The sequence below is a fragment of the Sebastes fasciatus genome, chromosome 3, assembly GCF_043250625.1.
Source record: "Sebastes fasciatus isolate fSebFas1 chromosome 3, fSebFas1.pri, whole genome shotgun sequence".
NCBI classification, from domain to species: domain Eukaryota; kingdom Metazoa; phylum Chordata; class Actinopteri; order Perciformes; family Sebastidae; genus Sebastes; species Sebastes fasciatus.
The window spans coordinates 11,440,565-11,455,563 of NC_133797.1; the positions used below are offsets into that span (position 1 = coordinate 11,440,565).

The 14,999-nt window shown below is 39.4% G+C and overlaps 1 protein-coding gene across 1 annotated transcript; it reads left to right on the forward strand.

Annotated features, from left to right (window-relative positions):
- Positions 1 to 4,612: 4,612 nt before the first annotated feature.
- On the forward strand, positions 4,613 to 14,531 carry notum1b (notum, palmitoleoyl-protein carboxylesterase b). The gene is made up of 11 exons (XM_074628934.1): positions 4,613 to 5,155; positions 8,741 to 8,793; positions 8,907 to 9,002; positions 10,116 to 10,176; positions 10,459 to 10,517; positions 11,941 to 12,043; positions 12,153 to 12,344; positions 12,479 to 12,576; positions 12,693 to 12,840; positions 12,931 to 12,978; positions 14,049 to 14,531. The coding sequence occupies exons 1-11, from the start codon at positions 4,764 to 4,766 to the stop codon at positions 14,383 to 14,385; spliced, it is 1,587 nt and encodes a 528-aa protein (XP_074485035.1). The 5' UTR covers positions 4,613 to 4,763; the 3' UTR covers positions 14,386 to 14,531.
- The last annotated feature ends 468 nt before the right edge of the window (positions 14,532 to 14,999 follow it).

Sequence of the window (14,999 nt, forward strand, 5' to 3'; positions counted from 1 at the left end):
CTTACAAGATCAAAAATCGATCAATCAATAAATAAATAAATGACTCGATCAATAAATAAATATGTCACTAAATGTAGCAAAAATAATGTTAAAAATAAATGTAGCCATTAATTAATTGATAAAATAAAAAGAAGATAAAAAGAAATGTGTAAAGAAATGTATAAAGAAAAGAATACGGAAATTAATACGTTTAGGGAAATAAATAAGGGGTGAAATGCGAAGGGAAAATTGTGCATAAATAAGTAAATTAATTAATTAAATATAAATACAAATTAAAAATTAATAAAGAAATAATACATAAATAAATAAAAGGGAAAATTAAACAGAAGAGTAAATAAATAAGGGAATTAATACAAACATAAATAAATAAAGAAGAAAATTAAGACAGAAGTATCAATTTATGTCACATTCTATCAATTAATTAATGCTACATTCGTTTTTAATATTATTTTGCTACATTTAATGACATATTTATTTATTATCGAGTTATTTATTTATTTTTTATTAGGGCAGGTTCCGTCCTCCATATTTCTATGGTTCAGTTCACCACCCAAATTACACAAAGATATTTTCTAGGTGAATGAATTAAATTGTGTTTGTGGTGCTACTATTAAAAAATGATATATATTTTTTTCTTTTTGCGTATGAAACAGTGTAATGGTTATTTATAACAATCCACATATCTGTTTTTATAGAAATTATCTTAGACTGAAAAACAACCCAACAATTGTGCTTATTTCATGACTATGATCTATCTACAGTATTTCTTGCTTTCACTATTTTGTTTAGGAAAAGCAGAGTTGGTCTCATAAATATGACTACCTATGAACATCACTGCAATAATTTTTAATTTTATTTAGAAAAGAATCATCTTTGCTTTGATAAAAAAAAAAAAATCAAAATTAGTTAAAACTGCAGTGGGTCTTTTGGTACTGTAAGTATATTTTGATGTCAATACTTCTAAACTTTTACTTAAGTAACATTTTGAATGCAGGATTTTTTCTTTACTTTTTTTCTTTCTACTTTTACTTTAAGCAACAGCGGGCGGAAATGGATCAAATATGATCTAAAAAAAGATTTTTTAAGCCTGAAAACAGAGCCAAGAGGAGGTGCAGAAGTCTAATTTTCTCTCAGAACACTTGAATTACAATATGCTGAAAGGTTATAACAACATTTTTGCCCAATGATGCCAAGAAAATTTCTGCCTACTGCAGGTTTAAATACAAAATAAAAGCTCACAATTTGTATACAAAACAATATGAAGATCATTCTTCTTATCATAACCTTTAGTAGCCTACAACCTATAAAAACATAATAACAAAACACAACACAACCAACCAGCATCTAGACCATCAATCTGTCTGAACAAGCCTACGTTAACTGCACTGACCCTCATATAGAGACACAGATAGATCCTGTCTGTACACTGCCAACAAAACATCCAATCTGTTCCCCATATGGACGACTTCATATATACAGTATACATACCATATGCAGTTTGACAGACGACCTGCACCGACATATAGAGAGTCAAGGCCATTTTCTCTCAGCATGAATCAAATTGGATCAAAGCTGGAATAACACAACACATGGTACCAACAGATGGAGAGGTGTGAGGCCAGAGCTTCAGAGGACACACAACTGACTGACTGACTGACCACTTCAGCAACGTTTAGAGTCAGAGTCCACCTGGGATAGAGGGAGAGGGAGAGAGGTGAATACAGCTCTCAGTTCTGGGGGGGAAATTGCCACCGTCTGAGTAAACAAACAAACAATCAGTTTCCTTCCTCGCTCAGCAGGCAAGAAACTTCAAAACGGCCTGGATGGAGTGCAAAAGCACGCAAAGGCATCTGTGTGTTTACGCAGAATTTTTTCTTTAATCACTGATTAATGAATGGCAACAAATGCACTTGTTAAAAACAGGAAGTCCTCTCTTGTAAAAGCCAAAACCTAAAGTCAGAAAACAAAAATGTAATGGCAGCATGTTGCTGAATGTCCAGATGGATGCTGGGTCTGGTTTTACATACAGATTTTAAAAGTTTCAAGTGAATAAAAGAAGAGATTTTAAAAAATTATAAATTGAATTAGTAAATGACATTTTAGACTTAAGATGGATTTCAAAGAAACAGAGTTTTTTTTAAAGTGCTTTCCAAGAGGATAAAACAAAAAAACCTGAGGACCTAGATTTTTTTTAACCAACAGCTGTGGGCACATTTCCACAATCAAGGTGCTCCAAGCACCAAGAAACCAAGAAACCAGAAAAGCCTTTTCCTCGCTTTAACAATGAAGATGAAGTAGTGATAATAGTAAAAGTGAATGGCAGCCTGAGTTAGGAGACCATGACGTGAAGGCCAACCTTCAGAATTTAGATTTTCTTGGAGTGAAAGCCGACGAGCTGCTCTGAACCCTCGATGGGCTCAAACACAAGGTAAAGCTTTTATTCGACTCATTCTCAACAGAGGTATTATCATTACCTGTTAAATTCATTTGGGTGCAACAGTTGTGAACAAATATAAAGAATGAAACATTATTTAAAAGTTTTCTGAATCTGTTTTTTTTATTTATAGTATATGATTTTACAAGGCAAACATATCCAGAAAAATGTTATGTTCAGACAAAGGTTGTGATCTGTATAAATAATAAAATAATTATTTAACTTTGAGCGTTATCTAGCCTATAGTAACTTAATAATAATGGTTCAAAATGGTACAAAAATGCATAGTTTTAAATCAAAAACCTTCTAGCCTTCTTGGGATAGGACCCAAACCCAATATCTCCTCTCTTTTATTCACTGTGGTCATTCAGAATGTGTTTTATTAGAGCCGTCAAAGTTAGCGCGTTAATAACGTGTTAACGCAAATTTGTTTTAATGCCACTAATTTCTTTAACGCATTGACACAACTTCCGTTATTTAAGTTGTAGCGGGCTCTGTTTTAAAGCTAGAGTGAAGATGCTAGTATCATATGAAAATAGATGTAATATATTGGTACCAACCATGTCATACTAGCTTGTTGTGAAGGAGGCTAAATAATGCTCCAAACTTACACTAAATTTTGATGAGGAAAAACTGGCACAGCGATTTTCAAAGGGGTCCCTTGACCTCTGACCTCAAGATATGTGAATGTAAATGGGTTCTATGGGTACCCACGAGTCTCCCCTTTACAGACATGCCCACTTTATGATAATCACATGCAGTTTGGGGCAAGTCATAGTCAAGTCAGCACACTGACACACTGACAGCTGTTGTTGCCTGTTGGGCTGCAGTTTGCCATGTTATGAATTGAGCATATTTTTATGCTAAATGCAGAACCTGTGAGGGTTTCTGGACAATATTTGTCATTGTTTTGTGTTGTTAATTGATTTCCGATACTAAATATATACATACGTTTGCATTAAAGCAGCATATTTGTCCACTCATGTTGAGAAGAGTATTAAATTCTTGACAAATCTCCCTTTAAGGTACATTTTGAACAGGTAAAAAATGTGTGATTAATGTGCGATTAAGTATGGACAATCATGTGATTGATCACGGTTAAATATTTTAATCGATTGACAGCCCTAGTTTCTTTATCCTGCTGTATAACATGTAGAAGCATCCTGACTGGGACACTGCTCCTAAAACACACCTCAGCTCTGCATGTCTACCTGCCTGTCTGTCTGTCTGGCTGCTGTTGAATCCAGGCTATAGGCATCCTATAATATATATAATATATATAATATAATATAGAGCGATACTACAAATAATACAGGATAAGTGAAGCAAGTATTATGGGTAAATATACAAACACATTAACCCTATAATGTTTCAGTTGGAATATTATTGGAGTATTATAGAGGCCTTCTATAGAGGATGCACAGCCCAAGAATAATAATATAACAATAAAACCACAGCTGACTGACACAGTATAACATGCTTAAAGAAATAATGAATAAATAAATAGGAGCAGGAGATTGCTGATACTGGCAATATGTGAATAAGAGGAGTACTGGCACTTATGTTTTCCACTTCAAGCACTGCTCCTAGTGACCTTATCTCCTTCACAAACGTCCTAGAGCTGACTCCTCTCTGTAGGATCATTATCTCCATCAGCCACAAACACGTGGAGAACTTGTTTGTGTTGGAGACAGCACGGTGTGGCCCTCTTCAGCCTGTCCGACTGTGACTCTCCCTCACACACCACATTCAATCAAAGGAGCTTCAAAGGCTGCGTGGTCATACGTTGACACGACATCAAAGAGACTAGAGAGGGAACCGGCATACGCGCGCTCTTGGTGTGAGACATTAGCCAACGATAATAACGATTGGCTCGCGGGAGTGAGAAGGAGGAGGAGGATGGAGGAGGAGGAGGAGGAGGGGGGGGACTTCAAATAAATTTCCACTTGGTCCGCAGCTCACGAGGATGTGGACCAGGAGTCATCGGGTCGTCAGTGGAACCGGGCTGAACGGCTGCATCCAGAGGGACTTCATCCACGCGCGTAATGACGCGTTTATTGGCTCCCTAGGAATAAAAAGATGTGGGGAGCGCACGTGCAATAGAGGTTGAATTTTAAACCATCTCTCTCCATCTCTCGAGGCACCATGGAGAACCACGACCTGCATCCATTCTGCGCACCTTTCACCAGTGATACCTTCCAACAGGTCCCCGCGCGTCTCCAAAGAACTTTGTGCTTTTCCAACGACTCTTAAGGATATACTGTGTTTTATTACTGGAGTCCCTTGCGCACATTTGAGAGACGTTTTCCACTAATAATAATAATTAACCATGCAGGGCCGCGTTGTGGTGAGAAGCCGTGCCGGTATGTCCGCGGTGCGCTCCTGCGTGCTGCTGCTCTTCATCCACATGAGCGCACCGGTGGAGGCGAGGAGAGTTACCGGCGGTCGGGCGCAGAGTCGGCGGGTACAGCAGCAGCAGCAGCAGCCTCCGGAGCAGCAGCAGCCTCTAGAGCAGCACAGGGAGCAGTCTCGGGTGGAAGGAGCAGAGAGCTTCCCGTTAGACTTTACCGCCGTGGAGGGCAACATGGACAACTTCATGGTCCAGATCAAGAACTTGGCACAGTCTCTGTACCCGTGCTCCGCGCAGAAGCTGGATCAAGACATGAAGCTGCATTTTCTGCAGAACGCATCTGTGACTTGCAATGACGGGTCAGCAGCAGGGTAAGCGAGTGCATCTAAACTTAAACTCAGAAACTTGGCACATGTTGTGATGTCATTTGGAGAGACTTTTTGTTGGTTAAAGCCACGAAGGCGCAGAGGCCAAGTTGCGCTCTGCTTCACCAAAAACATCCAATTTGTGTTTCTGTGGTGGTTTATTTTCCTGCATAACCCTTCAGTCCCTTGTCACTCCGGATGGGACCAAAATGGATCAAAGGACCATAATCAGAGAGAAGGCAATATATACACGCTGCAGCTGAGCACTACACACGATATTATACACGATACAATGCACTATACACAATACTATACACGATACAATGCACTATACACTATACAATGCACTATACACGATACAATGCACTATATACGATATAATGCATTATACACGATACAATGCACTATACACGATACAATGCACTATACACGATATAATGCATTATACACGATACAATGCACTATACACGATACAATGCACTATACACGATACAATGCACTATACACGATACAATGCACTATACACGATACAATGCACTATACACGATACACGATACTATACACGATACAATGCACTATACAATACACAATACAATACACTATACACGATACAATGCATTATACACGATACACGATACTATACACGATACAATGCACTATACACGATACACGATACTATACACCAGGGGTGCCCAATACGTCGATCGCGATCTACCGGTCGATCGCAAAGGTAGTGTGGGTAGATCGCATGGCATTAAAAAAAAAAAAAAAAAAAAAGTTCTGGAACTTACTCACAGAGGAAAAGTACCCCAACATGAGGAAATGTGCTACCTCCTTGACTGCATTATTCGGCTCCACTTATTTATGCGAGTCAGCCTTTTCCCACATGAAGATTATTAAGTCCAAATACCGTTCCACCTTGACTGATGATCATTTGGAAGTGTGCTTGAGGCTGGCTATCAGCAGCTACTGTCCAGACTATGCATCCCTGGCTGATTCCATTCAGTGCAAGTCATCAGAGTAAGGTAATGACAAAAAATGTACAGAGTTATATTGTACAATATGGGTTCATGCAGTTATGCAAGGTACACCAACATATATTGTACATATAAAGAATACTCAATATATTTATAAATAAATATATGTTTTGCATTTTTATAGTAGGTAGATCATTTTGACTTGGTCATTTTATAAGTAGCTCGCATGCTGAAAAAGTGTGTGCACCCCTGCTATACACGATACAATGCACTATACACGATACACGATACTATACACGATACAATGCACTATACACGATACAATGCACTATACAAGATACACGATACTATACACGATACAATGCACTATACACGATACAATGCACTATACACAATACTATACACGATACAATGCACTATACACGATACAATGCACTATACACGATATAATGCACTATACACGATACAATGCACTTTACACGATACAATGCGTGCACCCGACACAGAGGCAAAAGCTTTCTACCCCTACAAGGATGACTTTATTTAAGTTGTTGAGTCTGATATTTACAGTTTAAAACTACACTGATAACCAATTACAACCAATAATCAATAATAGTTGTTTGCAATAACAGGTGTCTGTTTTTTCTTTTTAAGAAATACTATTTCTTAAAAAGAAAAAACAGACAAAAGACTTGTATGAATCCATCCTCACAACTCGCATATAAATCCATCAGATGGACTTGGACAGTCTTGGTTATTTATAGACTAAAACACAGACTCATCTCATTGTACCCACTAATGAGTCCAAGTTAGACAGCAGCTTTGGCTGATTTGTGCCTCATTTATAGGCAGTCATTAACAGCAGCTACTGTCCAAGTGAAAGGCAACTATCTCAAAATAAACAAGTTTATCTCCAGAAGGAATGACTCCTCACATGCCCCAACTGCTGTGCCCCCAACAGATCACTGCAAGATTACAGTTTTAGTAATAAAAAATAGAAATGCACACAAAAAAAGGTAGGGGATGGATAGGAGGCATCATAGAGCCCCAAGTGTTATGCCAATCATCCCACAGACAATGGTACTACTTTTTCTGATTAGAGGAAGAGATTCAGTGTGACAGATCTGAAAAGTGGCAGAAAGATTTATTGCATATATGAGGAATACATCTCAGTGCTTTTGAAGTTACGAACTAAAGGGATCTCATGTGCATGAATGCTGTCTCATGACTCCTGTATCATTAACAGGTGAGGTGGTGCAGCTAACGGAATTTTTGAGAGTAAAAGTAACAGCCTGGAGTTGTTCAACATTACTTTTAAAAATACATACTGAGAACCTAATCATATTTTTTAACCTCCTATTAGAAAAGCAAGGCATTATTTATATGCTTTACATTGCAAGTCCAATTAACACTAGAAAATACATTTCCTGCAGAAAATGCGTGTGAATGTTGAAAGCTAAAATCCATTTGAAAGCATTGCTGAAAATGCAGAAATGTGAAATGAATTGCCTGAAAAGAATGTTGAAGCCCAAATGCATTGCACTGCACTAGTGACAAATCTGGAAGTTTAAATGTGAAACTAGCAGAGTTGGAAGCTGAACTGCATTACCTAAAGAAGCTAAGAGCTGAAATACATTGCTTGAAAAGCTGGAAGCTAAACTATTAATACTGTCAAAAGTAGAAAATGAAGTGAATTTCCTGAAAAGGCTGAAAGAAGAAATGCTTTGTATAAATATCAGACAGATGAACTACATTGCTAAACAGTAAATGGAACAAAAAAAACATCACCCTAAAGAGCTGAGTTCCTGAAGTAAATCTTGCAGAGTAGAGAAACAGGACTGAGTCAATAAAATGAGTGTAATAAAATGAAACACTGTGAAAGTGTGAATAAGGGGGACCTTTCCATATGCCACCCAAGCTGTCAAGCCCCTGTGAGTGTGTGGGCTGCCAACAGCTTGATGAGTTTCCTCTACTCATGTTTTTCTTTTTTTTTTAAAGGGGACTTATTATGCTTTTGTGCTTTTTCCTTTAGTGTTTTTGTGCATGTAAAAGTTCTGCAAAGTTACAGAGCCCAAAATCCAGGCCAAAGGGAGTTACTCTCCCCCACAGAAACACTGCCCCTGAACTGCCTGAAACTCCTCGCTCGAAGTCCCGCCTTTTCTTTTGAAACGTGGTGATGTCACCAAGTAACACATTTGCATAACGGATAGTTTGGCACGCCCTCAAACAAACAAGAGCAGGTAGAGCAGAGCAGGAGCAGAGTCCGAAGAAGTAGAAAAGATGTGCTGCAGCACAGCCGGTATGAGAAAAGTAAAGCGTTTTTTGAACATTAAAGCATGTAAACATGTTCTAGTATAAACCCCAAATACAATATGCACGGAAAAATAAGCATAATCATAATAGGTCCTCCTTAAATAATGGATTTGAGCTGTGAAAACCACTAAATTGACTCCTTCAGAGATGCTTTTTAGTGATCAGCGCCAAATTTGACATGTTAGGAAGATCAACGGTAGCATCTCTGCCGTGGAGCTTGCGTTGTGTATTCGTGCATCTGTATGTGTGTATGTGCATGCGTGGCACATTCACTGTGATTTGTTTTGGCATTCTCATGCAGGTACTACATCAAGGAGTCTAAAGGCAGCAAGAGGTGGCTGCTGTTCTTAGAAGGTGAGGATGAACCTATAACACAGAGCTCATTACAGTGAAACACAACTCTATATAACCTGTTAACAAGCGTGTGTGTGTGTGTGTGTGTGTGTGTGTGTGCGTGTGTTGTTCAGGCGGGTGGTACTGTTTCAGCAAGCAGACCTGTGACAGCAGGTATGAGACGAGGAGGAGACTGATGAGCTCCACCAAGTGGCCGCAAACCAGAACAGGTAACAAGAAGACACACACACACATGTCCGGCACTGTGTGCAGCACAATCAATGCACACTATTATCTCATGCACACACATATATACATGCATGAAAGTGTTTCCTGGTTTGTGTAGCTTTTGCAAACTCTCTGCACAGCCCCACAGAGCTTCTGCTTTCCGCAGTTGGAAGAAAAAAAAAAACGTCCTCTGAATGAAGGAGATTCATAGGCAATGTTTGCGTTTCCTCTTCAGCTGAGTTTGCATTAATCTTTAAAAGTCAAACTCTCTGGTTCTTTTCCTTCCAGTCATCAGGGGACTCCTTGTTTGTTTATGACTCTCTCTCTCTCTCCCCCCGTCACTCTCTCGGTGTACACTGTACACTGGTGGTCAGTGCAGCAGCCACAGAGCTCTTCAATGCCTCCATGTAATTGCTGACCAAAGCAGGAAAAGTTAATGACTTATTGACCACAGGGAAAACACACACACACACACACACACACACACACACACACACACACACACACACACACACACACACACACACACACACACACACACACACACACACACACACACACACCTCAGCATACATCAAAACACACAACTATACATCAAGGTTTGTGAATTTTAACAAGTAGCCTAAAAGATTTTAAAGGTCTTTTTGATAATATTTTTGTGTAGACAAATCATTTTGAAAAAATAAAACATCCACAGAGCTTTTAAAAAGGTACAGAATAAAAGTATGGCTTTTCCTAAATGTGTATGATTGTGAGTTAAGCAATTTAAACATTTTGGCGGGACCAAAATTCATGTGTTGTTTATCTCTGTGGAAGATATCCAACGTTTAGCTCCCACTTCTAACGAGGCTTGCGAGCCAATAGTAAAACCACGTTGGTGTCACGGGTCTGAGTGTCACTCCCCTTGACCATAAAACATACAGGTTTTGCAACAAACTGGCAAACCGCGTTGTGAAGTGAATGCAATGGAACGGAGAAGGGAGAATAGGACATCTAGTGGCTGAATGTTATCAATGTTATCAATAGCTCCTTTAACCACTGAAGCTTTTTGACTCTATGATGAGGACATTTTGTGCAGAAAGTGAAGTAAATGTTGGACCTTCTTTATTTCACAGAAACAGGAATCCTGTCTCCTCAGCCAGAGGAAAACCCTCACTGGTGGAACGCCAACATGGTGTAAGAACTCACTTGTCTCCTTCTCTTTATAATATATGAATTTGTGTCGATATATGGTTTTATATATTTTTATATACTGTATTTGTGTTTGTGTTCAGTCGACCATCACACAGCCACGTTGGCTGGTATTTGCACAACTGTCAGCTATCAGTGAACCGGCTCAAATATAAGCTGCTCTGATTTTTACATTTGATTCCAAATAATTGCAAGTGTTGCTCTCTCTCTCTCTCTCTCTCTCTCTCTCTCTCTCGCTCTCTCTCTCTCTCTCTCTCTCTCCTGTAGGTACATCCCGTACTGCTCCAGTGATGTGTGGAGCGGAGCCACACCGAAGACGGATCACAGTAAGACACAATAAATCAGCTGTGAGCTTGTGGATCTCATGTTCTAGCTATTTAAAGGCAGAGAAAAGGAGCGAGTGAGTGAACACACCAGAGACTACAGAGATAGAGATCTTACGATCTGGGAGCTCATTGTTTCGTTCAGTTTTCTGTGTCTTTGATGTGTGGCAGCTTCTTCTTTTAGCTCTTATATGAGCTATACAGTCTTGAACTTCCTCCCTAATTTTCGTCATGTCTGACATTTTGAAAACCCTCATTATATTGTGTTCGTGATAGACACTCGGCAGGTTTATGAATAACATAACACATAAGCTGTGCAGAGGAGGTATAGCACGAGACTTACAGGTATCCGTTTCCATGAAATCAAGATCAATTATTACTTTCAAAATGCCATAGCTTAAAACATAGTCACTAGTTGACAGTGGTGGAAGAAGTAGTCAGATCCTTTATTTAGAGTAAAAGTAGAAATACCACAGTCTAAAAATACTCCAGTACAAGTAAAAATCCTGCATTCAAAACATTATTTAAGTAGAATTAGAATATTATTATTATTATATTATTAGCATCAAAATATACTTAAAGTACCAAAAGTAAAATATTTTATCATGCAGAATGGCTCCTTTCAAAGTGTCATATTATTAGAGAATATTATATTACTCTGTTTTTATCACTAACGAGCATTTTAATGTTGTAGTTCATCAATGTGGATACTTACCTACTATACTACAATGTAGATTAGTAACAATAACTTTACATAGCACCTTTCAAAAACAAAGTTAGTAGGAAGGGCTTCTCAAAAAAAACATGATAAAAGTAACTATGATCCAAAAACTTAAGATATAAACAAGATAAAATAATTTAAATAGTTACATCAACATACCATCAGTTAAGAAGCTGTAGGAGTTTGCCTGCCTGAGATCCTAGTAGTACTGCATCATATCAAATAAGCGTATATTTTGTAAAAAAAGTAAGTAGCAACTAATTATAGGTTTTAAATTAATATAGTGGAGTAAAAAGTACAATAATTCCCTCTGAGGTGTCGTGGATTAGAAGTATAAAGTAGCAGAAAATGGAAATACTCAAAGTAAAGTACAAGTATGTCGAAAGTGTACATAAGTACAGTACTTGAGTAAAAGTATTTAGTTACATTCCACCTCTGCTAGTGGAGTATAATTCAATGTTATCAGTAAGGTACCACTTTGGATTAATTAATGCATTAACAACCCTGTAAACTAAGCACATAAAAAACCTTAATAAAACACCTTAAAACATGATACCTTTTTAAATATACCCTTGTTAATTAATAAACCTTTAAAATTGAAAGTTTCTCTTTACCCAAAGTTTTCAGCAGCTGTATAATACTGCTGTAGAGTTAGTAGTCAAGTGTGGCTCTATGTTAACAAATCAAAAACATCTTTGTTCTCAGGTGATTATGCGTTCATGGGCTCTCTGATCATTAAGGAGGTGGTGAACGAGCTGCTGACGAAAGGTCTGGACAACGCCAAGGTTCTGCTTCTGGCAGGAAGCAGGTCAGTTCACCATGTGTGTGGGTGTGTTGCCTACCATGTGTGTGCGTGTGTGTTTCATCAAAGACAATCGCTCAATAGCACCCTCTGATCCCACTCTTCCTGTCACCAGTGCGGGCGGTACCGGCGTCCTGCTGAACGTGGACCAGGTTGCAGAGCAACTGGAGTCGCAGGGCCACGGAGGAGTGCAGGTCCGGGGCCTGGCCGACTCCGGCTGGTTCCTGGACAACAAACAGTACAAATTCACAGACTGCCTGGACACCATCAGCTGTGCCCCCACTGAGGCCATAAAGAGAGGCATCAGGTAGGACAGGTGGATAGCAGAAAGCTGGTGTTAAAAGACAGGTGGATGGATTGTTGGGGTTGAGGGGGGGTTAAGAAGTTAGGGAGGAAGGTTCACAAGTAGTACAGATTTTGTTAAGTGATGATACTTTGCAGGTACTGGGGCGGTTTGGTGCCAGAGAGCTGCAGACAGACTCATGTGGGAGAGGAGTGGAACTGTTTCTTTGGATATAAAGTCTTCCCCACGATAAAAAGTGAGCAACATAAACACCCTGAGCTTCTCCACAAGGCTGACATATAGAGGATAAAGACAGAGAGGCTGGTGTGTCACTTAAAGTCTGACCTGCAGTGCATCCTCTCCCCTGTCTAGGCCCGGTATTCGTGGTGCAGTGGCTGTTTGACGAGGCCCAGCTGATGGTTGACAACATCCACCTGACCGGGCAGCCCATCCACGAGGGCCAGTGGAGGTACATACAGAACCTGGGACAGGAGCTGAGGAGCACGCTGCAAGACGCACCGTAAGACTGACAAACACACACTCACACAAGATACTGTAAATTAAGAAAGACAGTTTTGTTGACTGTGTGATTTTGTGTGTTGAATGACAGGGCGATGTTTGCTCCGGCCTGTCTGGCACACGGACTCATTACTAGAACGTAAGTAAATAAAACGTTGGACCTTTAAGGTTAACAATTGATTCAAACACTCTGCTGGTGAGTCAATACTCACCTTCATTAACTGGATGCTATCAGTTAGATACTTCAACCTTTGCTCTCCCTTAATCTTACACTTTACAATCAACTTTCTATTCATACAAAATATAAAAAATAACAGGCAGTGAAGTCTGCTTTAAGCAGAATTAAATATCCAACAAGGTACTTCAACACATTGATGAAAACATCCTGTAGTGCAAATAAAGCAATGCTGCCCATTAATTCGCAGCATTGTACTTAAAGGGATAGTTTGGGTGTTTTGAGTGGTCTTGTACGAGGTACTTATCTATAGTAGGTATATTACATTTTAAGTAGATGACGGTCGGCACCCTCCCAGCTTGGAGAAACAGACAGGAGTTACCACACGGAAGCAAAGCGATGTACTGCTGTGGACAGAGCCGGCAGCAAAATGTATTTTAGCTACCTAAAAGAAAGACACACCTAAAACTAAATCAATATTACTTTAAGTGTACGCTATATTTAGAATATTTTCACCGCTTTACCTTTCCGACAGGAAACTGAAGCCGTTATTAATGCTAAAGTCACATAATAGCACAAACAAACTAACCGATCGAGGCAGCGGTGTTCTGCGAGGTAAAATTACTGTTTTTTTCAATGAAAAAACAGTAAATTGCCGAGAGCATAGATAACGGCTTCAGTTCCCTGTCAGAAACAGACTGTATAGCTGTCTAATGGCAAGGTAAACTGGTGAAAATATAATAAATTTAGCTAACACTTAAACCGATACCAATTGTTTTAGGTGGCTAAAATACGTTTTGCTGCCGGCCCCGTCCACAGCAGTACTATCTCTTTAAGGGGATTGATACCATGGTGGTATACGTATATCATCACATCACCCAATTCTATCATATAGTATTACATTTTAAATGAATCCTCATGACAGTGCCCATAATCATTTAAAACAGTTAACAAAGATTGTATGCAGGTATCCAGATTGTACATTTCACATTGTAATAACTAATTCTTCGCTATGCGTCTTCCTGTCCCTGCAGCGACTGGATGGACATTCAGGTGAAAGGCACCTCCCTGCCCAGAGCCCTCCACTGCTGGGACCGAAGCCTCCAAGTCAACAACCAAATCAACGGCAGCAACTACAACCACCAAAAGCACAAGACCCCACCCGTGAGGGGCTGCCCTCTGCATTTGATCGACAGCTGCCCGTGGCCCCACTGTAATCCCTCCTGCCCGACTATTCGCGACCAGCTGACGGGACAGGAGATGAGCGTGATCCAGTTCCTGAAGCACATGGGCTTTGACGTGCAGAAGGTGGCCCAGCAGCAGGGGATGGACCCCAGGAAGCTGCTGGGCATGCTCAACAACGGGAGCTGAGCTGCTGTTCTTTAAAGCGCAGCAATGTTAGTGTAGCGTCAGTAAGCCATTCTGTGGAGAAGATACTGAGCATCAATGGAAGACAACAGGAACACGTAAAGCAGACCTCTAATGATAAGACTCAACTTTCTAAAAATATTGAACTCAAAAAACTCATAAGTGCCTGATGAGTTGAGTCAAATATAATGAAACCAGAACGTTTAGACACAACATATGGAATCACTTGTTTTAACATATAGACATATAAATATACTGTAGACATGCTATTATTGTGAGGTGTACACAAATATAATGAAAAGTGGGTACAGTGTGTGTGTGTGTGTATATATATACAGTAAATATGTATGTGCAGTAGAGACTGTCATGGTGGTAGTCTGAACTAGTTTTGATGGGAAAGATTGAAAACACCTCCCAGTTTGTGTTGTGAGGATTTGGTGCTCTCTTCTGTCAACATTAGCTATCACATTCAGAGATGCGTCTATGGTGCTGCTGTTTCTACCCTTCACCAAATATGCTGCTTTTTCTAATTTTGGAAAAATAATAATTTAATGGGTAATATTTACTAATAAAAGGTACAGAGATTAAGATTATTACTTTGTTCTTCAGGGTACTTA